The sequence below is a fragment of the Odocoileus virginianus genome, chromosome 5, assembly GCF_023699985.2.
Source record: "Odocoileus virginianus isolate 20LAN1187 ecotype Illinois chromosome 5, Ovbor_1.2, whole genome shotgun sequence".
In the NCBI taxonomy this organism is placed as follows: Eukaryota; Metazoa; Chordata; class Mammalia; order Artiodactyla; family Cervidae; genus Odocoileus; species Odocoileus virginianus.
In genome coordinates, this window is record NC_069678.1 from 10,545,506 (window position 1) to 10,568,136 (window position 22,631).

The 22,631-nt window shown below is 53.1% G+C and overlaps 2 protein-coding genes across 5 annotated transcripts; both read right to left on the reverse strand.

Annotated features, from left to right (window-relative positions):
• Positions 1 to 1,109: 1,109 nt before the first annotated feature.
• On the reverse strand, positions 1,110 to 4,143 carry S100A3 (S100 calcium binding protein A3). Of its 4 annotated transcripts, none has more exons than XM_020890855.2 (3): positions 4,044 to 4,143; positions 2,054 to 2,193; positions 1,110 to 1,595 (listed from the first exon to the last, which is right to left on the reverse strand). In XM_020890855.2, exons 2-3 carry the CDS (start codon positions 2,186 to 2,188, stop codon positions 1,431 to 1,433), a joined length of 300 nt encoding a protein of 99 aa, XP_020746514.1. In that variant the 5' UTR covers positions 2,189 to 2,193; positions 4,044 to 4,143; the 3' UTR covers positions 1,110 to 1,430. The 4 variants fall into 4 exon arrangements, with proteins under 4 accessions (XP_020746514.1, XP_070323238.1, XP_070323239.1 ...); XM_070467137.1 differs by lacking the exon at positions 4,044 to 4,143 and adding an exon at positions 3,121 to 3,262; XM_070467138.1 differs by lacking the exon at positions 4,044 to 4,143 and adding an exon at positions 3,109 to 3,262.
• Positions 4,144 to 10,908: 6,765 nt separating this feature from the next.
• S100A2 (S100 calcium binding protein A2) lies at positions 10,909 to 14,423 on the reverse strand. Its single transcript, XM_020890789.2, has 3 exons — positions 14,326 to 14,423; positions 12,821 to 12,974; positions 10,909 to 11,161 (listed from the first exon to the last, which is right to left on the reverse strand). The coding sequence occupies exons 2-3, from the start codon at positions 12,959 to 12,961 to the stop codon at positions 11,009 to 11,011; spliced, it is 294 nt and encodes a 97-aa protein (XP_020746448.1). The 5' UTR covers positions 12,962 to 12,974; positions 14,326 to 14,423; the 3' UTR covers positions 10,909 to 11,008.
• Positions 14,424 to 22,631: the final 8,208 nt, after the last annotated feature.

A 22,631-nucleotide genomic window follows, 5' to 3' on the forward strand; every position in this document is an offset into this window, starting at 1 on the left:
GTACACAGCTCAGCTTGAGTTTTAGGGAGCTGGGGCAAGGGACAGGTTGTGCCTGGGATACGTATGAGGGACAAGGAGGACGTGGTCCCCCCAGGCAGCCAGCATAGAGGGGTGGAAGGTGGCAGGTGGGAAACTGCCCTGGAACGTGGCAACCCAGAACAGAGGGAGGGCACCTCAGGCTTGGTGCTGGGGGCGGCTCATGCCGCCCTGCGCCCCTCCCCAAAGAGCTTCCTACTGTGTTGAGTGAGCCCCGGGACAGGAGCTGGGGGTCTGGGCGGAGGAACAGGCTAACACCCAAAGGAGGCTTGGGGACACCCCAGGCACATGCTTGGAGAAAGGCACTGGATGCAGAAGTGATGGAATGGGGAAAGAGGGGCATGCCCTGGGGCTCAGGGAGGGACTGAAGAGACCAAGAGCATGGTGTGGCAGAAGGTGTTGGGAGGGGGCTTGGATTTGGGCTGGGTGTCAGGGATGAAGATGGCAGGTAGCAGAGGAAAATTAGAGGTGATGCAGCACAAAATGAGGGGAGGCACGGATCAGGGGACCCTCCCAGGGTGAGGTATGAGCTCAGGGGAGGAGTCAGGGGTTAAACCCCTCAGGTGGCTGTGGCTTCAAGGAGAGGGGTCTGCCTAAAGGTCTCTCTCCTTCCCCCTTCAACAGCAGAGCACCCGCCCCCAGATGATCAGGGAGCAACACCCTAGTCCAACCCCTAATCCGATTAGTGCTACACTCTGGGCTCTCATAGCCCAGGGCGGGGGAACAGGCCCGCCCTCTCCCCTACAGCCCCACCCTCCTCCCGGAACAGCCGGTCTGGGGTCTGAGTTTGACCCCCCTCTCACCTCCTTCACAGCCGAAGGAAGCTTCGTCTTCAGAGACCCGCCCAACACAGACAGACAGACAAGAGAGCCCCCCACCCCACCATCCTCCCGTGGACATTGTCCCCGAGTTGCCCCATGCCTTCCTGTTGGACATTGGGACCATTTCATTTCCGCAGGGTCTGAAACTGCCCTCAACCTCCTGTCCTCCCGTGGAAAAGTCCAGGGAGGCGTGATGCCTCAGTGGGACTCTTATCCCAGGCCGTCGTCTCAGAAGAACCAAACGAAGCCAAGTGATGCCAGTTCTTTATTAGGAACAAAAGAGGCCTTTGCTGCCACAATCTCTCCCAGACATGCTCTTCTGGGCCTTGACAGCCACCACCGCTGTGGCTGGTGGGGAGGCAGCAGCTGGCTGCTTTTCAGATCACTAGCTGTGATCCTGGGGATGGTCCCCTCGTGTCTCCTGGACTCATGGGTTGGCACACCAGGGGCAAACCTGGGAGATTCTAGAAGGAGGGGCACGGGGGGCTGGGAAGGGGAGAGCTGACGTGCCCAGGATGACCTCAGGGCAGAGAGAGGACCCTGACCTCTGCCCTCCGACAGCTGCCCTGCCCGTTACTGGGAGCAGGAGGGCTTCAGGGGGCTGTCCTTGAAGGACTCATGGCAGTAGACGCAGAGGCAGGCGAGCAAGCGCATGTACTCCACAAAATCCACCTGGCAATCCTTGTTGGTGTCCAGGGCACTGATGAACTGCTTGTACTCACACTCCCGAAGCGTCGTCTGTGCGGGGTGGGGCGGGCAGGGAGGAGAAGGCGGGCTGAGGAGGGCAGGGCAGCCTGGTGCACACAGCCAGCTTCCCTCCCCTCCACGCCTCCTCCCCGCAGTGGTCCCAGCCGTCAGCAACCCATGCCCCTGGGGTCAACCTCAGCCTCCCTGTTCTGAGGATTCACCAGGTCAGTTCCCCTCCCAAATCCTCTTTCTCAGCTCATTCACCAACTGCCGACTGCGCGTCAGGCGTTCTTCACAGAGCTCTCACTCAGCCTTCCCAACTGCCCTGCCAGACAGTCTGGGAGGTGATTTTCTCCCACTTTACAGATGAAGAAACTGTTGTGCCCATTTCCCTCCCAGCACCCCTCCCCACAGTCTAACCTCCACCCCCTCGCGCCCCAGACTCAGAGCAGGGTCTCTTCACAGACCCCAAGCAGTGCTTCCCTCGCGGGCTCAGCCCAGGTGCTCACCGGGGTCCAGGTAGGCAGCTCCTTCTCCAGGAGTTCCTTGAACTTCGCCTGGCAGAGCGGGTTTCCAGAGAGCTGTGAATATTCCTGAAAGGTGCTCACAATAGTAGCCAACGCCTGCTCCAGAAGACTGGCCATACTGACTGTCATGGAACAAAGGTGGCAGAAGCCAAGTCAGCCCCTCTTCTCACCTCTGCATTTCGAGTGTCCCAGGGACTGCGCCCAGACCTGGATTAACCCCCTACATGTTTCCGGACCCACAAGCTCCCCCTCCTCTGAGCAGCCCTCCTTGACCACACCAGCTCCTCCTCATTTATTTTCCGACCACCCCCACCCTCTCCCACCACCACCACTCATTCTATTTCTGGACAGAGGCCTTAATTGCCCAACCCCTTAATTGCAAACCCCTCAGGGAGAGTGGCCCCCCCTTTATCTCACTCCCCCACAGTGGTGGTAGTTTAGCCGCTAAATCATGTTGGACTCTTTTGTGGCCCCATGAACTGTAGCCAGACAGGCTCCTCTGTCCATGGGATTCTCCAGGCAAGAATACTGGAGTGGGCTGCTATTTTCTTCTCCAGAGGATCTTCCCAATCCAGGGATCAAATCCTGGGTCTCCTGCCTTGCAGGAGGGTTCTTTGCCATCTGAGCCACCAGGGAAACCCCCACCTATTTTCTCCATCTTTTCTCATCTGACACCCAACAATGGCTCAGTCCAGCTCTGCCTCACCCTCTGAGACACAGCCCCCTGATCCTAGAATCTTCCTCCCCTTCAGGACCCCAGAGCCCCTTCCATAGGAACCTGCATGGAGATCCTGGCTCTGGGCTCCTGGCCTCAGGCCCTTGGCAAAGCTGAGCATCCTTAGAGAGAGTCAGGTCTCAGAGGAACCCCTACAGTCTCACCACCACCCCCTCACCATCCCTTCTGCCCTGAATTCAGGGAAGTGGCATCCAAAGACCCACTATGCCTCTGACTAGCTGTGCAGGTGAGGATGAGCATTTACCCGGTCTGGGTCTCAGGTGCCTTATCTGTGAAATGGGGTTAATCCCACCTCACAGACCTAATCAGGGACCTGAATCAGATGGTCTCTGGAGACAGCCAGCTCCCATAGGGACCAATCCATGATCTGCCCCAACTACGGCCATCCCCCTGACCCCCAAGGGTCTTGAGACCGAAGGCTCTGCAGACAAGCACCCCGTTCTGTTAGACGGGAAGCCCTCCCAGCACTGCCCACCCACCCTCATTCCACTGGCCCCTCCCACCGCCCTCCTGGGAGATGCCTCCAGCCCGGGGAAACCCTAAGGCAGCCAGGAAGACATGTGTTGTTTCCACGTGAGTGAGTGACTCACTCCCGGTTCCCCCAGGGGACAGGAGTCCGGCAGCACGCGGCAGCCTGGGCCAAGGCTCTCCCGCCCTAGTGCTGAGCCCTGCAGACGGTCAAGAGTGGGGAGAGAGAAAGGGGTTAAGTGCTGCCTGGGGTTTAACGCTTTGTGACAGCCCAGGATTGGAGCAAAGTTCTGGGTTCCCAGGAGATGAAAGGGCCGTGATGGCAGGAAATAGGGAAATGCAGAGGAGCTGAACTGCCCTCCTGGGCTCCCACCAGCCTGCCTGGCACCACCACTGTGGCTTTTTCAGGATCTCGGTGCCTAGAGACTAGAGGGAATCCTCTCTTGCCCGCCTCCTTGGCCCATTTCGCCCCCTGGCAGGAATGAAGAGAGTGGGTTAAGGGGGGAATTAACTATGGGCAACAGCAGTGGTTTAAGCCCATCTGTCCATCCCTCGGCTAGACCTCAGCTCTGCACACCCCTAAACCCAAGCTCCTCAGCATCGCCTTACTGTGCCTGGAACCCCTGAGTCTATCATCCGACTCCCCTCACCTCCTCAGTCCCTGCTGTGGTCACCCCTCTGGCCCCAAGTTCAGACCCTGAGCCAGGAGACAGAACTCGGGCTGACCAACACCCAGACCAGGGCAGGACCCAAGCAGCTGGCACTCACCTCTGATGTTGACGTTTCGAGTGGAGGAACCTAGAGACAGGACATCCCTATTTGTAGCCTCCCGATGAAGGAAGGGAGTAATTATGGGGAGATATAAGTAGGTCAAGCTCAGGATGCCCCCCAGGGGCTCCCCTGCCTCCTTCGCTGCCAACCCCTACTACACGCCCCACTCACACACCTAGCCATGCACACATCAAAGGCTGCAGACACCACCACCTCTTCATTTTCCCTCTGCCCTCCCCCAGCGTTGGGAACAGGGCACGGCCTCCTGTCCATCTCCTTCCTGCATGGTTAGAGGAGACAGGTCATTCCACAGCCGCCCCCTACCTCTTCATGCTGAAGAGGCATCCCAGAAGACAAAATGAGGACACACTTTTGCCTCACCCCCAGAGAATCCCTGCATCAGAGAGGATCCTGGTGAGCCTCTGGTTCAGCCCCCCCATTTATGGTGAGACCACTGAGCCCATGACTCTCCCTGCTGGATCCCCAGACCGACCGTCTTTGTGATGGGGGCAGAGTCCTGGTGGCTCAGATGGTAAAGAATCTGCTTGCAGTGCAGGAGACTGGGGTTCAACCCCTGGGTCGGGAAGATCCCCTGGAGTAGGGAATGGCTACCCACTCCCATATTCTTGCCTGGAGAATTCCATAGACAGAGGAGCCGGGGGGTACAGTCCATGGGCTCACAAAGAGTCAGATACAACTGAGCTACTAACATTTTCACTTTCAAAGGGACAAAATAGGTGATTGAATAGGTAACCCCACTAGGGGATGGTACGTAGAAAAAATATGGAAGACCTCTGAATGTTAATGATTACTCAAGAAAGCAGGTTTGCTGTTGTTTAGTCGCTAAGTCATGTCTGACTCTTTGCAGCCCCATGTACTGTACCCTGCCAGGCTCCTCTGTCCATGGAATTTCCCGGGCAAGAATACTGCAGTGGGTTACCAGTTCCTTCTCCAGGAGATCTTCCTGACCCAGAGGTCGAACCCACATCATTGGCAGGTGTATTTTTTACCACTGAGTCACCAGGGAAACCTGCAAGCAGGTTTGCTTAACCACAAAAGCAAGCAGGCTTCCTTAGCAACAAAACCACACAACAGAAGCACAAGACATCCCCCAAAACAATGAAACATTGAGACCCACATGCTGCACAGTGAGCTCAGTAAGTTGATGATCCCTCGGACATGATGTTTGTACACAGAAAAAAAAAATAATTTGTGAACCTTGCTTGTCTGTGTAGAGACAAGAAAACTCCCTTGCTCAACCTGGAGGAGGAGCTGATGATAGAAGCATTGATGTCTACTCAAGAAAGACAAAGAAGGTCTTCTCTCCCTCCCCACTTTTCCTGATTATAAAACTGGAGCCCACTAAGTTCTCACGGTGTGGCATCACTCGTCCTCCCGCTTGTAAGTCTCACAAGCATCTTATTCCAGTAAATCATTTCTTCACTATATCACTTCACCTCTCCCTGAATTCTTTTCTGTGCTGAGACATAAAGAACTACGGTACTGGAGCTCTTTTGAGCCCCTGAAACAGTACCTAAGGATTTCGCTTGGACACGCTCGCTTCCCTGGGGGGATCATCAGTAGAATGACTTTGAGACCCGGGAGGAAGGTATGCTGCTCCTAGGGGGCGTTCCAGAAGTCTAGGCTGTGTTTTCCTGGCCCCCCCCCCACCCCACCCCACCAAGCACAGACTCACCCCAGGGCAGCCTGGAGCTAGAGCTCTTGTTTCTTGTCCTCCTGGCTCCACGTGGTACCAAGGCTGAGTTCCCTGCAGTGCCATGGGGTGGGGATAGGTTTCCTCTGGTTTGGGGCTTAAGGGTATAGCCCTTTGGGGTCCCAGCAGTATGTGGGGGTCTTCCCTTTGCCTCTGCTCCTCAAATGAACCCTTCCTGTTTCCACAAACAAAGCCAAAGATCACTTTGGCTCAGGTTAGTGATGTCCTCAGGACATGAGGGGCCTGGCGACGGGCTTTCTTCCTGGAATCTGCTTTCACTTAGATTTTGATCTCATTTCTTACCGCCTTGTGAGCTCTTTAAAGCTTTGAAAAGCTGTTTTTATTCTCTCCGGCACTTTTTGTTGTTTTTAGCTGGAACCAGCACAGATCACCATATTACCAGAAATGGAAATCCCTTTATATCACTTCTCTCCTCCCGCCCCTGATTCCTGGGCCTGAGAGACCCCTCCTCATTTCTCAGAAAGAGAACTCAAGATCCAGAAGACTGTGGAATGGGGAAGAAATCCTAATGTTTACTATGGGGCAGCCAGAGAGTTCATGACACCTTGGCTTCCCTTGAACCCCCTTGCACATGAAGCTCAACCTTGCCATCAGCTCCCTGAAGACTCAGCTCCTTTAGATGAGGGAAGCAGGCAGTGGGAGGGCAGGGAAGGGAGGGCTGTGATTATCTCTGTTTTATAGGCAAGGAGTTATAGGGAGTAGGGGACAGAAGCAGGGGCCCAGTGGGGACCAGCGATTAATTCAGTTCTGGGTCAAGCACTTGTTCCCACCTGTGCCAGCCCAGGTATGCCATGAGCAGCCGCCTTCCTTAAGCAGATCACCTTACCTCTCCGGGCCTCACTTTCATCATCTGTGGATAACCAAGGAAAATAATGGTCACCATTTCATAGGATTGCTGTGAGGCATAAATGAGTTAACAGGTACACAGCTCATAGACAAATAGCGCTGGCACGCTGGCACCTGGTAAGGATGTAAATGTTAACTGAGAGGTAGGTAACTTGCCCAAGTCACACAACTAATTATGACAGGGTAAGAGCCATTCATTACTCATGTCAATAATTATTTTATTTTTTTAAGTGTACGTATTTTTGGCTGTGCTGGGTCTTCATTGCTGCACAGTGGGCTTTCTCTAGCTGTGAGGATTGAGGGCTGCTGTTCATTGCAGTGTGAGGGCTTCTCATTGCGGTGGCTTTTCTTGTTGCAGAGTACGAGCTCTAGGCACACGCAGGCTGGGTTGCTCCATAGCATGTGGAATCTTCCCAGACCAGGGGTCAAACCTGTGTCCCCGGCATTGGCAAGTGGATTCCTATCCACTGCACCACCAAGAAGTCCTCATGTGAATGTGTAGAAGCACCTCTCCTAGGCATTGGAGGTATAGTCATAAACAAAACAGACAAAATCCCAGTTCTGTGGGAAGGACCCTCTAACGCAGGCAACAGACAGTAACAAACGTGTATGATAGATGGGTAACATAAATGCAAGGAAGAGCAAGAAAGCAGGGCTACAGTGGTGGGGCCTGGGGTACTTTATCGAGTGGTCAAGGAAGAGCCCTCATCAGGTTACCCTCCCAGTCTGAGCTCTCCCAGTCTGAGCCCTCATCCCCCAGCCCTTCCTGTTTCTCAGCCTGGCTTCACCTCTCTGGGACTCCACCCCTTTGTCTGCCCAGAAGGAGGCAGGCAGGAGCTCACCCTAGGAGGTGACAGCTGAGGGGAGGGCGGGTGGACGGGAAGGTCTAGGAGGAGGTGCTTTGGGGCTGGAGCACCTTCATGAGAAGACCCCTTCACTGAGCCCTCACTCTGAGCTCCTCCACCCTCCTCCCTCCACCCTCCTCCCTCCACCTCGAGCCTGGCCTTTAGCTTGTTTGGGTCTTGATTTTTTTTTTTTTTTTTGGATCTGGAAGATTCCTGCCCTGAGACTTCAGTGTGAAAGTTCTTCATATCATTTGACGGTCCTGTGGAGTGTGTGAGAGTGGAGGGCCCTGCGTCTAATTCAGCAACCGCACGCAAAATCCCCCACTCGATGGAGGTGGCAGGAAGAGAAGCAGATGCTCTCTGAACTGGCAGGACTGTCCCTCCTCTCCATCTCTCCTCCCTCCTTGCCTCGGTCCCCCACTATCACCACCTTCACCTTACAAAGGCCTCTGGGAAACTCCCTTACCCCCTGAAGGTCAGTGTCTGGTTCTGCATCTCAGGGAGAAATAAGATGAAATGGCCTGGAGCATCCGAACATTCTTGTGCTTGTGCCACAAGGACCTGGGCCCAAGGGACAGGGTGACGCCCCCCACCCCCAGTCTGACTCATCTCCTCTCTCTCATCATCTGAGCCCAGTGTGGAGACAGTGTGGAAAGGGATATCTGATTTACCAAGGCTAGAGCCAGAGAGGCCTTTGCTACAGAATTAGGGAAAGGGGGTGGGGAGAGAATCTGAACTGGGATCAAAGAGAATCTGTAGAGTTTAGACCTACTACCTCTTTTGAGTGCCTAGTCAATGCCTGACTGTGCCCATTTCCTGGATGGGAGCCCTGAGTTGGTGAAGAGTTCTAGTGACCTAAAGGTGGGAGCATGGGGAGCCTTATTTGGGTCACTCCTATTGAAGGCAGGAGAAGGGAACAACAGAAGATGAGATGGTTGGATGGCATCACCGACTCGATGCACATGAGTTTGAGCAAGCTCTGGGAATTGGTGATGGACAGAGAAGCCTGGAGTGCTACAGTCCATTGGGTCGCAAAGAGTCAGACATGACTGAGCAACTGAACTGAATTTTACTCTGTCTCAGAATCCAACTTTGCCTTCTGTCCCTCTTTTCTTGCAGGACAGACCTTGAAGAACAAAGAGCAGAATCGCAGTGGGTCACAGTGGAAGGGGAGATATGTTTCCCTGAGGTCCTGCTCCCTGCCCTAATTCCAGGAAAAAGTGAGAGAGAATCTGGCCAGCAGGCCCCTGAATAGCAAGCACGGTTTTCCAGACCCTCCTGCTCTCCGCCTTGGCACAGAGGTTTGCAGGGAGCAGTGGGATGAGGGAAGATTACTGAGACCAGCTAGGAAACTCATGTGTTTGTTAGTTTGTCAAATACACAGAAAGAAATTTGTCCCATTCAGGGCCTAGCCGGTCGGGGGACAGCTCCAGAGGCAGCCAACCATGGCCAGTCTCCACCAGCCCAAAGAGCCCCAGAATCTGAGACAGAGCGCCAGCAGAAACCAGGATACACTGAAAACAGTCACACTACGGTCATGCGATCACCAACAAGTGGACCCACTTCCCCATGTCTTCAGGATCGAGAGACCAAGAGCATCTGGACTCTGCCCATCCAGGTCCCCTTTGTCTCACACAAAGCCCAAGAGGAAGGAGAGGAAGGCCCAGGCTGTCGCCTGCATGTCCCATAAGCAGGAGACCCTTTCTCGAAGACCTGGGGCAACTTCCAGAAGCGCTCCCTGTATACCTTCTGTTGGTGCTGTTCAGTCGCTAAGTCACGTCTGACTCTTTTGCAATCCCAAGGACTGTAGCTCCTCTGTCCATGAGATTTCCCAGGCAAGAATACTGGGGTGGGTAGCCATTCCCTACTCCAGGGAATCTTCGTGACACCGGGATCAAACCCAGGTCTCCTGTATTGAAGGCAGATCCTTTACCACTGGGCCAGCGGGGAAGCCCGTATTTAACCTCTCCCAGCCCCTGCGTCCTCCTCTCTGAAATGTGGAAACTAGTAATACAGCCTTCACACAACTGCTGTGAAAAGTCAGTGGGGTGCTGCCCGCACAGGCCTATCAGAGAGCCTGGCCAAAAACGAGAGCGCCTTGAATGGCAGACTCTTCCTCCTCTCGATTTCCTTATCTGTAAAAGAGACTTAATGATAGTTCTCTGGGGGTTACCATGGGGCTGAAGAAACAGTGTGCATGAAAGCAGCTTTGGGAACTGCTGTGGAAATGTTAATTACCATTATCATACATCCCTGACCTAATACAGGTGAATACCACTTTTCCTTTTCCTACAGGGTATTAGGAAATGGGCTCCTCTCTTTTCATTGCTCAGCCTGCCTAACCTTGCCCAGCACCATCCCCAGATGTGCAGTTAAAGCAGAACAGTGAGAATAAGCAGGATGTCCCAGAACCTTCTCACTCCTTATTTTGGGGGAGCTTCTGTCTGAGCTACTCTGTAAGCAGTTTCCAAGCATCAGAGCTTCCCAGGGAAGTGAGAAAAGTAAGAAAGTAATTCACAGAAATATTGTCTATGACTTGTCTACTCTCCATCCCCTCTTTCCTTATCATTAAAACTCTTTTTTGACTCCTTGCTTCCACTGCAGGGGGCACGAGTTGGATCCCTGGTGGAGGAACTAAGATCCTGCATGTTTCATGATTCAGCCAAAGAAAAGGAGCTCTTCAATTTGAGTAGAATTTAGAGAAAATATAGAGGGCCCAGAGCAGTTGTAGTACAAGTTCATGTTACTTGCTCAGCTGTGTCCGACTCTTTGCGACCGCATGTAGCCCACCAGCTCCCCTGTCCACAGGATTCTACAGGCAAGAATATTGCAGTGGGTGACAATTCCTTTCTTCCAGGGATCTTCCTGACCCAGGGATTGAACCCGGTCTCCCACACTACAGGCAGATTCTTTACATTCTGAGCCACCAGGGGAGCCCCAGACAGTCTTCCCAGACAACAAATGGCTCTCAAAATAACAAATGGCCTTGGGGCCAAGATCAAATCCTTGGGCCTGCCAAGGAAATGGGCCTCAGGGTAAGATAAAGTCAAAGAGGAGAAATTTCATGTGGACTTCAAAAAGATTTAAGGGCAAGTCTCAGATCTCAGATACATAGTATGTCTTCTAATAATTTTAATAGTGTGTCTTCTTGATCCTTTCAGACAAGAGGGTCTTTAAGAATCATAAGGACATTTTCTCCCAGCACCCTGACTCTAAGGTGGAAAGGGCCAGTCTCAAAGAGATTTATAAATGTGGCTTTTGGCTAACTGAACTTGTAAGTTGATACACAGGAAACCCACAACATTTTTAAAGGAATTGTATCATCTTGCATTGAAAGGGGTAAAGACAGCTCACAACGAAAAGCAGCTTTGGGTCTTTAACTTTCAGCACAGCACCTGGACCAGCCAGGTGACAGGGCAGCACTGAGCAATGAAAATACTGTCAACCGGCAAAAACAGTTTATTGAGTAAAACTAAAAAAGATAGAGAGTCCTCCCCGGCCGAAGAGACCCACAGCAGGGAGCCACAAGCCCTGCATCAGGACCGCGCTGGGGAGCCCTGGAAGAAATCATTGCACATGATAGTGATGAGGGCCAGGAAGACGGCGTACTCCTGGAAGTCCACCTGCTGGTCACTGTTCTCATCCAGATCACCCATCAGCTTCTTCAGGCCCTCCTCATCCACCTTGTCCTGAAAGCAAGAGACAGTCAGGCCACCTGCTCTCATGGGGCAGAACCCAGCTTTCCCCTCCTCCCTGGGCAGCAGGTACATGGTAAGCAGGGAGCACCTGGGACTGATGGTGAGCAGGGAGGTCCTGGGAGCACTAGGGTGCCCTGTGAGTGGGGACACAGGGAAGTGCATGAGCCAGAGTCTCCAGCTCTCCCTGCTGGGGGATCTCCAGACCCTCCCTTCATAGGATCAGCTCTGCTCCCCACAAGGGCCCAGCGAGATGGGCATTACCCACATCCTGCTGATGAGGAAACTCAAGCTTTCTGAAGCCACCACCATGCCTCATCACCAGAAAAATGAATTCCAAAAAGGCAGACTCTTTCCCATACCAGATAAAATGAAACCAAATTAGGAAAGTATGATCAAAAAAAATTTTTTAAGGAAAAAGGACACGCCTCGTATGTTCAAAGCCTGAGATCTGACTTTGGGATTTGTTCCAGTGGCTAAGACTCCACTGGGATTTCGTCCAATGGCTAAGACTCCACACTCCCAGTGCAGTGGCCCTGGATTCAATCCCTGGTCAGGGAACTAGATCCCACATGCCGCAACTAAGACTCCCGCCCATGCACTCTCAAGGAACCTCGTACCCCTGGGTTGTACCCAAGTCCACTGCTGGAGCCCAGTGAGCCCCACTAACCAGCCCAGGGAGATGCTCATCTCCGCAGCACTGGCATAGAGCCCACTGGCCTGTGGAAGGAGGTGGAGAGCTGGACCTTCCTGCCCATGTACCTCCCTCTGTCCTCACTCCAGTGCAGCCAAACAAATAAATATTTTTTTTGGTGGGGCGGAGGGGGAGTGGCATGCGTGGTAAACAATCCGTCTGCCAATGCAGGAGACATAAGAGACTCAGGTTCGATCCCTGGGTCAGGAAGATCCCCTGGAGTAGGAAATGGCAACCTGCTCCAGTATTCTGGCCTGGAGAGTTCCATGGACAGAGGAGCCTGGCAGACGATAGTCCACACGGTTGCAGAGTTGGACACGACTGAGCACATGAGCACACATGAGGAGGTGACTAAAGGGAGGGCAAGGGGCAAATTGAGAACTGATGGCATTTCTCTCCAAAACATCTCAGGGTGTGTCTTCGCTGAGCTTTTCTCTCCCTAGACACCTTCTTAGTTTGGCAAGTAAATATGAAAAACAAAAGAGGGAGAGGATGGAAGGAGGAAGAGAGAGAAGGAGATCACAAATGAGAGCTGTGTGACCTTGAGCTAGTCACTTGCCCTCTCTGGGCTCTGACAGCACATCCGTTCTCTGGAAAGCTGCAGGGAGGAGCCAGCAGTGGCGTACCCACTAAGGCATTCACACAAAGCCTTCACTCTCACTCTGGTGAGGTCATAAAAGGCTTGACCCCACCCTGGTGTAGGCATCCCCAGCACCCCCCCACCCCCACTCAGGGAGGGAGAAGAGATTTGCCCTGGGCCCCCACCCCGTACACCAGGCCCCTCTCACCCCCGGCCAGCCCCACTCACCCCCACCCAGGGAGGGAGGAGAGATTCGCCCTGGGCCCCCACCCCGTACACCAGGCCCCTCTCACCCCTGGCCAGCCCCACTCACCCCCACCCAGGGAGGAAGGAGAGATTCGCCCTGGGCCCCCACACCCGTACCCCAGGCCCCACTCACCCCCACAAAGCTGGGCAGCTCCTTGTGCAGAAGCTCCTTCATCTCCCCCTTACTCAGCTTGAATTTGTCTCCCTCTTGGCCAGAGTACTTGTGGAAGGTGGCGACCATCACAGCCAGCGCCTGCTCCAGGGGACTGGACATCTTGGATCCGAGGCTACAGGGGTGGCAAGTGAGGGAGATGCCTCAGCCCAGCCTGCAGGACTGTCTGCTCCCTTGAGCCCCAGGCTGCCTCTCCCTCTCTGAATGGGCAGGCAGGGCTGTGTCTCCTCCTCAGCCTGTGGCTCCCTGGCCAGAAGCCATACCTCCATCTCACACTGGGTGGGTGAGGCAGAAGCTAGACCTTTCCCTGTATTTGGAAGGGCCCCATGTCTCCTCCCATCATACTTGGGGCCCAGAGCGTCTATGGGGGAAAAAAAAAACCAAAAACCGGCAGGGTGGCCAGAGTCCCATTGGGGATCCTTTCTGCCAGCTTCTATCATAGGCCAGTGGGCTCCGTGCCAGGGCTGGGGAGACAGGAGTCTGCACGTGCTAGTTAGTGGTGCTCTCTGGGCTCTGGCAGCGGCCTTGGGTACAGCCCAGGGGTACGAGGTTCCCTGAGGAGTGACTTCCCCATCTAACTGAAAGCTCCCTTGGGTAGGGTGTATCCTCCGTCAGACCAGGGGCTCTCACCAGCTAGGGACTGTGTCTCCCCTCACGCTGGAGGCACCGGGGCAGGGGTGCTGGCAACTGAACACTCTCCCTAACAGGAAGGATTCTCCTGGGACGGGAATTCAAGAAATCAAAAGCCCAGTACCCCAGGATCAGGACAGAATCTGAGACCAAGGGCAGAATTTGGAGGTCATCCTTTCCAAGGCCCTGCCTCTCAGAGTGGTCACACCACCCTGGGAGGATTAGGCAGGTCCCAGGGTGAGGCCGGAGGAGCAGGCGCCAGAGGCAAGAAGCACCCTGGGCCCATCCTGCCAGCCCAGCCCTCAGGAGGTGGGAGAAGACCGACGCAGCATAGCTATGCTGCTTCTCAGGGCAGGGACACAGCAGGCCCATTCGCTTGAGATCCTTGGCTCTTTGTCCTGCTGGAATCCAGGACTTTTCAAAAAAAAAAAAAAAACCCAGGATTCTCTTTAAAGCACCGCCCCCCATCCTCCCACCACCACACACACTTCATATGCCTAGGCCCAAACCCCCAAGAAGTACCTCTAGACCGACACTCAGGCTGAAAGACGTAAGACACAGCACAAGAGTAACCCCTAAACCTCACAGAGGAACTGGGAAAAAGCCTCTATCTGACACATTTGGGGAGGAGGTTCCCCCCAAGTGCAGAGATCCACAGAGGCCCCGGGCCTTCCACCAAGAGAACCAGAAGGAGACAAGAGCAAAGGGGACATACCGCAGAAACTAACACAACACTGTAAATCAGCTCTGCTCCAATAAAAATCCATTAAAAAAAAAAAGCCAAAGGGACAAAGGCAGAAACCCATGGGGGTCTTGGCCAGGACAGAGGTACTCACCAGACCAGAGAGCAGAGAGAGACTCAGGAAGGAAAGCAAAGGGCCAGATGCCCAGAGTTGGAATTTATATGCTAGCCCCACTGGCCCCCAACTTTGCATTTTAAGGAAACCAAACCTGCCCTAACCTGATCCCGCCAAAGCCTGGCCTCCTGCCACCCCCTCACACCCGCTCCCAGTCCCTCCCTTCCTGGTCGGCCAAGGGCAGCGCCTCCCCCAGCCCCACCCTGGCCACAGCGGGAGCGGGAGGTGTCACGGGAAAAGGTATTCTGGGCCCTGGGCGAGGGGAGGCCGCCCCTGTTCACAGGGGCCTGGAGATTCAGGCCCAGCCTTGTTCTCATGACAAATGCCTGCGAGTCACAGTTCACTGTCGGGCCAGAAGTTGCCGGTGCGTGCTGGGACTTCACGGGCCTGTGTGTGTGCTGGGAACCAGCAGGCAGCTGGGGGCTATCAGGAAGAAGAGGGCAGGGGTGACCACAGGGAATGAGGGAAACAGTGACTTTTAATAGCCGGCCCCAGAATAACTTTCAGTGATGAACCAAGGCAAGTGGGTGTGCTTTAAAAGACCTGGAAAGGCCCCCTTCGGGTAGGAAGGGGTCTGGGAGGAGACAGGGAGGCAGTGAGGTGGAGATGGCTCTGCTATAGTCAGCTGGGGTGAGCAGCAGGCTGTGTGTGTAAGGAAGGCCCAGGAGGGCTGCAGGGAGGAGAAAACACGAGTCTCCTCCAGGTCGGGAGGTGGGCAGGTGAGGAGGGGGCCCGCACAGCTTCCCAAGCCAGGAGGCCAGGCCGGGGATGAGGCCACAGCCTCGGCCTCGCTCACCCACTCGTCCAGGCCCCTCCCCAGAGAAAGGCAAACACTGAGGCCTTTTAGGACCCAGCCCAGGGGAGGGCCTTTCAGAGAAGAGCAGACTTCACACTGCCCCTTCCCAGGCCCCCTTGCCTACTGCCTCAATCCAGTCCGGGCACCGCCCTTCCTGTGTGCCAGCTCCCCTCCCCCCTCCAGATGTCCACCAGCTTCTTTCCCCTCCTCCAGCGGCCCGAGTCCGAGGTGACTCACCCTGGGTTCCAGGCCCAGAGGCTCAGGCAGTGACTCAGCGGCACCGCCCTCCTCCCCCAGGGCTAGGGCAGCCGAAGTCACTGGTCACTGGGCAGCAGGCGGAAACCCCAACCCAGCTCTGGCAGACAGGGCCCTGGAACAGAGACCCCCTCATCAGGCCCACTCTGGGGAGTTTTGGGTCTTGACACCACAGAGAAACTCAGCCTGAGAAACCACAGAGGATCAGACGTCAAGCCAGGCTGCTCCTTCCCTGGAGGTCACTCGCAGTAGGACTTGGGGGCAGCCTGAGCAGCATAGATGAAATCAGGCCTCGGGGGCCCCCAGTACCCCCTCCTACACCTCTGCAAAGCCACCCAGTGTCCTTCCTCCCCAAGGCACTTGGCCCCCATGAGCTACTGCTCTTCCCTGTCAAAACCTATTTCAGGTCGAGCTTGGAATAAAAACTGTTCTCCCCGAGGGTCAGGATCAGTGGGGTACAATGCATTGCTTTTTACAACACTTCTTCCATTTTAACTGATGGACTTCGGCAGATGGCACTTCTGCTCAGAAACTGCAGTGGCGTCCCCATGGCCCTTGCTGGAAGTGAGGTGCTCGGGCTCTGGCCCCTAGCTGCATATCCAACCTCTCCTGCATGTCTCCTAACTGCCTGCTCACTGTGCCTGAGCCCCTGGAGTGGCCGAGGCTGCCTATGCCCATCCTTCTGCTCAGAATGTGCCCACTCACCACATCCCTGCCTCCCGAAGTCCCACGTATCCTTCAAAGGCCAGTTCAATGCCCTCACCTCACGGAACCGCCCCAGGGCTAACCAGAGTCTGCCTCCACCTGCTCTGTCCCACATCAAGCACTCCTTTTGTGCTCAGAGCATTCTGATCTCGACTGAATCACTCGTGCGCCTGTCTTCTCTCGCCCTCACCCCCACGTGGTGAGCTCACCGGGCAGGAGCGCATGAGCAAAGGGTCTTGCCCATACCAGGTGCCATCCCCAGCTTACCGTTGGCACCGTAGGGGGTGGGGTGCTGGGGACAGTACCCGGGAGCCTTCCCACCTCCCCAAATCACATCACTGATTATGCTACCAAATCATAACTTCCCTGCCTGCTCCCAGGAGTGGAACTGAGACACTGGGTTGGAAAACAGAGCTTCAGAGAGCTGTGAGTCCCTGAGGAGTGACTGGGGGAAATGTCTTGCTCTGGGGACCCGTTGAGGGAAGGAGCACAGCAAAGTCCCCAGCGGGCAGGGATGGAGACAGGAGGCGGACAGAGGAAGAGACGAAGAGGCAGTCAGACAGAAACTGGGAGGAAAGTCAAAGAAAAACAGAGTCACAGAAAGTGTGAGGGAAAAAGGAAGACCAGAGAGATAAGAGAGAGCGCCTCTGATGCTAGGAGCAGCATCTGGACACCTGTCCCTAAACTGAGACCAGGTCTGTGCCCATCAAGGAGCCATATTGCTGAAACTGAATGAAAATCACAGTAATTTGCCACTAACTTGCTGGGTAATCTAGAGTAATTCCTTCCCCCTTGCAGAACAGGAGGGTTGGATAGGCTGACCCCTCAAAGTCCAGTTCCATTCTACTCTCTCCACTTCATGAAGGCAGAGAAGCCAGGACGCAAGCAGGCAGTGGGCACATCCTGGCAGTGACTGAGCCCATGCCCAGCTTGGGAAGCTGGGTGTCCTCTTTCCCCTAGGCGTGGTTCCAGGCGCCAAAGGTTTCCCATCAGCAACTCCTGGGTTTTCCCCGTCTTGTTCATGCCCCCTGGTGGTTGAGACGTGTCATTGCAGGCTGGTCTCCCCGCTCTTCTTTCCCTCCCTCCGGTCTGGGTCGGCCAGCACTTGCCCAGCCCTGCTCCTGACTCAGGCAGGAGAAGACAATGCTGATTCATCTCCAGCAAGCCTTCCCACACCCACACCTCTCACACCTGCATGACGTATGAAGTGTTTCCAGGACAGGTCCTGCTGAGACGCCCAGGTGGACTTCTGAAATGGAAGTTGGATGCCTGTAAACAGTTTAAAAGCCATAGGGAGGAGGCAGGAAGGAACTAGGTGGCAGAAGTGAGGGACTGAACACTGTCAAGCTCTGTCAACCTCCCCACCATCCCTGGGGCATTTCCAGGGAAAGAGAAATGGTCTCGCTGTTGGGGCCCCAGGGCCCTTGCTTTCCCCTGACTTAAGCATGCGACTTGGTGAAGTTGCACCAACCACTGAACTCAAAATTTTTCACCAAAAGGATCCTTTTTATTATTCCTCTGCCCTCCCCAAATCTGCTCTGAGATATTTTCTCTTAACAAACTGCACAAAAAAGTTTATCTAGCAATCCCCTGATGGGGTTTCCTCGGTGGATCGGTGGTAAAGAATCCATCTGCCAATCCAGGAGACACAAGGGACGAGGGTTCCTTCCCTGGGTCAGGAAGATTCCCTGGAGGAGAAAATGGCAACCCACTCCAGTATTATTGCCTGGGAAATCCCATGGACAGAGGATCCTGGCGAGCTGCAGTCCATGAGGTCACAAAGAGTTGGACACGACTGAGTGAGCCCAGCACAGCACATCCCCTGACAGCCTACTCGGCATGAGAGAACCTGCGTTGTCACACTGGGTTTGGGTCATTCTGTATTTCCATGTGTAATGGATTTGTCATATCCTTTGCTGGAGGAGTCCAGACTGACATTATGAGGCACCTACTGGGTGCTGAGTGATGTCCATGTATCATCCCATATAATTTACACAAAAATCCCAGAAAGTTGGTACAGTCTTACCACCACTTTGCAGAGGAGAAAATTGAGGCTCAGAGAAGTTTTCCCAAGTTCACACAATTAATGAGGCACGGCTTAAATACAGGTGGTCACAATGGTAAACCTCCCTAGAAGAGCGAATCATCAAGAATCCCCTAGGGACTTCCCTCATGGTCCATTGGTTAAGACCTCACCTTCCAATGTGGGGGATATGTGTTCAATCCTTGGTCAGGGAGCTAAGATTCTATATGCCTTGTGGCCAAAATGCCAAAACAGGAAACCAAAGCATTTTTGTAACAAATTCAGTATAGACTTTTTTTCTAAAGGTCCACATCAAAAAAAAGAATCCCATAGAATCCTAACCTCTGATTCCTACACAGACCTACCATCCATCCCCTCACATTATACCCAACCTCTAAGTCTTATTCCTGGACCTCACCCAGCATCCAGGAGCTCATCTCTCTGCCTGCTCTGGTCTGAAATCTTCAGTGACCCCTCTTCCTTTCCCTCCAATGCACTCTGGCTTGAATCTAAAATAAGCTTAAAACAAAAAAAAACCTTCCTCAGATCTGTCACCTCCCTTGACTCTTACTGTTGCAACAAATAATACCTCTATTCACACAGTGACCCAAATCAAAAAACGTGGCTGTCTTCCTATCCTCCCCTTACTGCCCTCCAGTTACCCAGTCAGGCAACCTGACCTTCTAAATACTGCTCAGTTCTGTCTACAACACCTGAGATCCCACTGTATCACCTTGCTCCTAGGCTATTGTAAGCACATCTGGCCTTTTCCCCCACCTCTAACCTTGTCCCCCACTCTGACCCATTCTCAGTTCTGCCACCAGGGTGATCTTCCTAAAATTCAGATCTGACCATGTCACTCTGCAGGTAAAAACACTGAGTGATCTCCCTTAACTTTAGAAGGCTACCCAGCGTGTCACACCTTCCTAGGTACCCAACTGCGTTGAGGCACATGCCATGCCCTTCCATACCTCTGAGCCCTTGCCCAAGCCATTCATTCTCTCAGAAAGCTTCTTCTTGCTTTGTCCCCTGTCAATCTCCTGTTGTTCAGTGACTCGGTCACGTCAGACTCTTTGTGACCCCCATGGACTGCAGCACACCAGGCTTCCCTGTCCTTCACTGTCTCCCAGAATTTGCTTAAACTCATGTCCATCAGGTCGATGATGCCATCCAACCATCTCATCCTTTGTCACCCTCTTCTCCTCTTGCCCTCAATCTTTCCCAGCATCAAGGTCTTTTCCAATGAGTCGGCTCTTGACATTAGGTGGCCAAAGTATTAGAACTTCAGCTTCAGCATCAGTCCTTCCAATGAATATTCAGGGTTGATTTCCTTTAGGATTGACTGGTTTGATCTCCTTGCAGGCCAAGGGACTCTCAAGAGTCTTCTCAAGGACCACAGCTCTAAAGCATCAATTCTTCGACAATCAGCCTTCTTTTTGGTCCAATCCTCACATCCATACATGACTACTGGAAAAACCATAGCTTTGACTATATGGACCTTAGTCGTCAATCTCCTACTCATCCTTTATTTTATTTTTTTTTTTAGCCACACTGCAAAGTATGTGGAATTTCAGTTCCTTGGCCAAGGATCAAACAAGTGCTCCTGCACTGGCAGCTCAGTCTTAACCACTGGACCGCCGAGGAATTTCCTCCTCAGTTCAGTTCAGTCACTCAATTGTGTCTGGCTCTTTGTGACCCCATGGATTGCAGCACACCAGGCTTCCCTGTCTATCACCAACTCCCGGAGCTTCCTCAAACTTATGTCCATCGAACTGGTAATGCCATCCAACTATCTCCTCCTCTGTCATCCCCCTTCTCCTCCTACCTTCAATCTTTCCCAGCATCAGGGTCTTTTTCAATGAGTCAGTTCTTCTCATCAGGTGGCCAAAGTATCAGTTTCACTTCAGCATCAGTCCTTCCAATGAACTCCCAGGACTGATCTCTTTTAGGATGGACTGGTTGGATCTCCTTGCAGTCCAAGGGACTCTCAAGAGTCTTCTCCAACACCACAGTTCAGAAGCATCAATTCTTCGGCGCTCAACTTTCTTTATAGTCCAACTCTCACATCCATACATGACCACTGGAAAAACCATAGCTTTGACTAGATAGACTTTTGTTGGCAAAGTAATGTCTCTGTTTTTTAATATGCTGTCTAGGTTGGTCATAGCTTTCCTTCCAAGGAAAAAGCATCTTTTAATTTCATGGCTACAGTCACCATCTGCAGTTATTTTGGAGCCCCCCAAAAAAATAGTCTCTCACTGTTTCTATTGTTTCCCCATCTACTTGCCATGAAGTGATGGGACCAGATGTCATTATCCTAGTTTTCTGAATGTTGAGTTTTAAGCCAACTTTTTCACTCTCCTCTTTCACTTTTATCAAGAGGCTCTTTAGTTCTTCTTCACTTTCTGCATAAAGGTGGTGTCATCTGCATATCTGAGGTTATTGATATTTCTCCTGGCAATCTTGATTCCAGCTTGTGCTTCTTCCAGCCCAGCATTTCACACAATGTATTCTGCATAGAAGTTAAAATAAACAGGGTGACAATATGTAGCCTTGACATACTCCTTTCCAGATTTGGAACCAGTCTGTTGTTCCATATCCAATTCTACCTGTTGTTTCTTGACCTGCATACAGATTTCTCAGGAGGCAGGTAAGGTAATCCGGTACTCCTGTTTCTTGAACAATTTTCCACAGTTTTTGTGATCCACCCAGTCAAAGGCTCTGGCATAGTCAATAAAGCAGAAATAGATGTTTTTCTGGAACTCTCTTTCGATAATCCAACACATGTTGGCAATTTGATCTCTGGTTCCTCTGCCTTGTATAAACCCAGCTTGAACATCTGCAAGTTCACAGTTCATGTACTGTTGAACCCTGGCTGGAGAGTTTTGAGCATTACTTTGCTAACGTGTGAGATGAGTGCAATTGTGCGGTCGTTTGAACATTCTTTGGCATTGCCTTTCTTTGGGACTGGAATGAAAACTGACCTTTTCCAGTCCTGTGGCCACTGCTGAGTTTTCCAAATTTGCTGGCATATTAAGTGCAACACTTTCACAGCATCATCTTTTAGAATTTGAAATAGCCCAACTGGAATTCCATCACCTCCACTAGCTTTGTTTGTAGTGATGCTTCCTAAGGCCCACTTGACTTCACACTCCAGGATGTCTGGCTGTGGGTGAGTGATCACACCATCGTGGTTATCTGGGTCATGCAGATCTTTTTATATAGTTCTTCCTACTCACCCTTTAAATTTAGCTCAAAGATCAACTCCTCTGTGCAGCATCCCTGGATCTACTCCCCAGCCTCCTCACATACTAGAGCACATGGGTGTACATGTGTTCATGTGCACACACACAGAGTGGGGTGTTGGGCTAAGTTAGGTGTCCCTCCTACGTCCTTCTGCAGCCCTTTGCCAATCTCCCTGTAACAGTGCATTTTACGTGTAGTTGTGGCCATTTATTTATATGTCTTCCCCAACTAGCTCAGGCTGCTGGGACATGGATGCTGAGTATGGTCAACTCCTAGGATCCCCGGCGTTTGACACGGAGCAAGTCCCGTGAATGGCCAGAAGGAGGCACAAGCACAGTCCCTCATTGCCACCACCCTTTCTCCTCCCTTTGACCCCACATTTCCAAGACTCTAAATCCTCTACCCCCATCCCCGAACCTTCTAAAAGCTGACTTGCAGGTTCCCTGGTGGTACACTGTTTAGGACTCAGCACTCTTACTGTCAGGGGCCTGGGTTTGATCCCTGGTCAGGGAACTAAGATACTACAAGCTGCAAGGCGCAGGCAAATAAACAAATAAAAGCTGACTTTCTACAGTCCTACAAATCCAGCTGTCTCCAGTGTCACCAGAAGCAGCCTTCTTACCAACGCCAGTTTGGGAGAGGGGGAAACTTAACAGCCCACTCCTCAGAAGGGCTCTTCAGAGGGAGGGGCCGGTCCACGCCCCCTCCCAGCACTCCCTCCCGGCTCTGATGGAAGAGGCCACGCTCCTAGCCTGCTGCTCTCTTTTTCCACCAGCCTTATCCTGTCCTCACCTCCCTGGTGAACACACTACCCCCAGGGGCAGGGGCAGGAGGGCAGCTGCCCTCTGTGATGAGATGGGGAAGGTCAACTCAAGAAGCAGCAGGAGAGAAACTTAAAGGCTTTGGCCTCCAGTTCTAAATCATATTCTCTGGTCCATTTTCTCCAAACTCAAAAAGGAGGTGGAGTGTGAACAGGGAGTACCCTCAGAAACCCCAGTACTTAGGTCTCCTCCTTCTTGGCTCTTCTACTGCTATCTACACCTTTTAACCAGGCTCATTCCTCAGGGATCTGGCCAGGAACAAACCCGCCCACCTCCAGCCGCCCTCATCCGCATTTGTGTCCTCATGAGAGTGGGCTCCCAGGGGCACAGGCGCCTTCTGGGCCATTTCCCCGCACTGCTGGACTTCGGGTTTGGGGACTGGCCTCTCCGGCCCGCAGCTCCTTACAAGGTCAGAGTTGCTACGGTCTGATGCCTGACT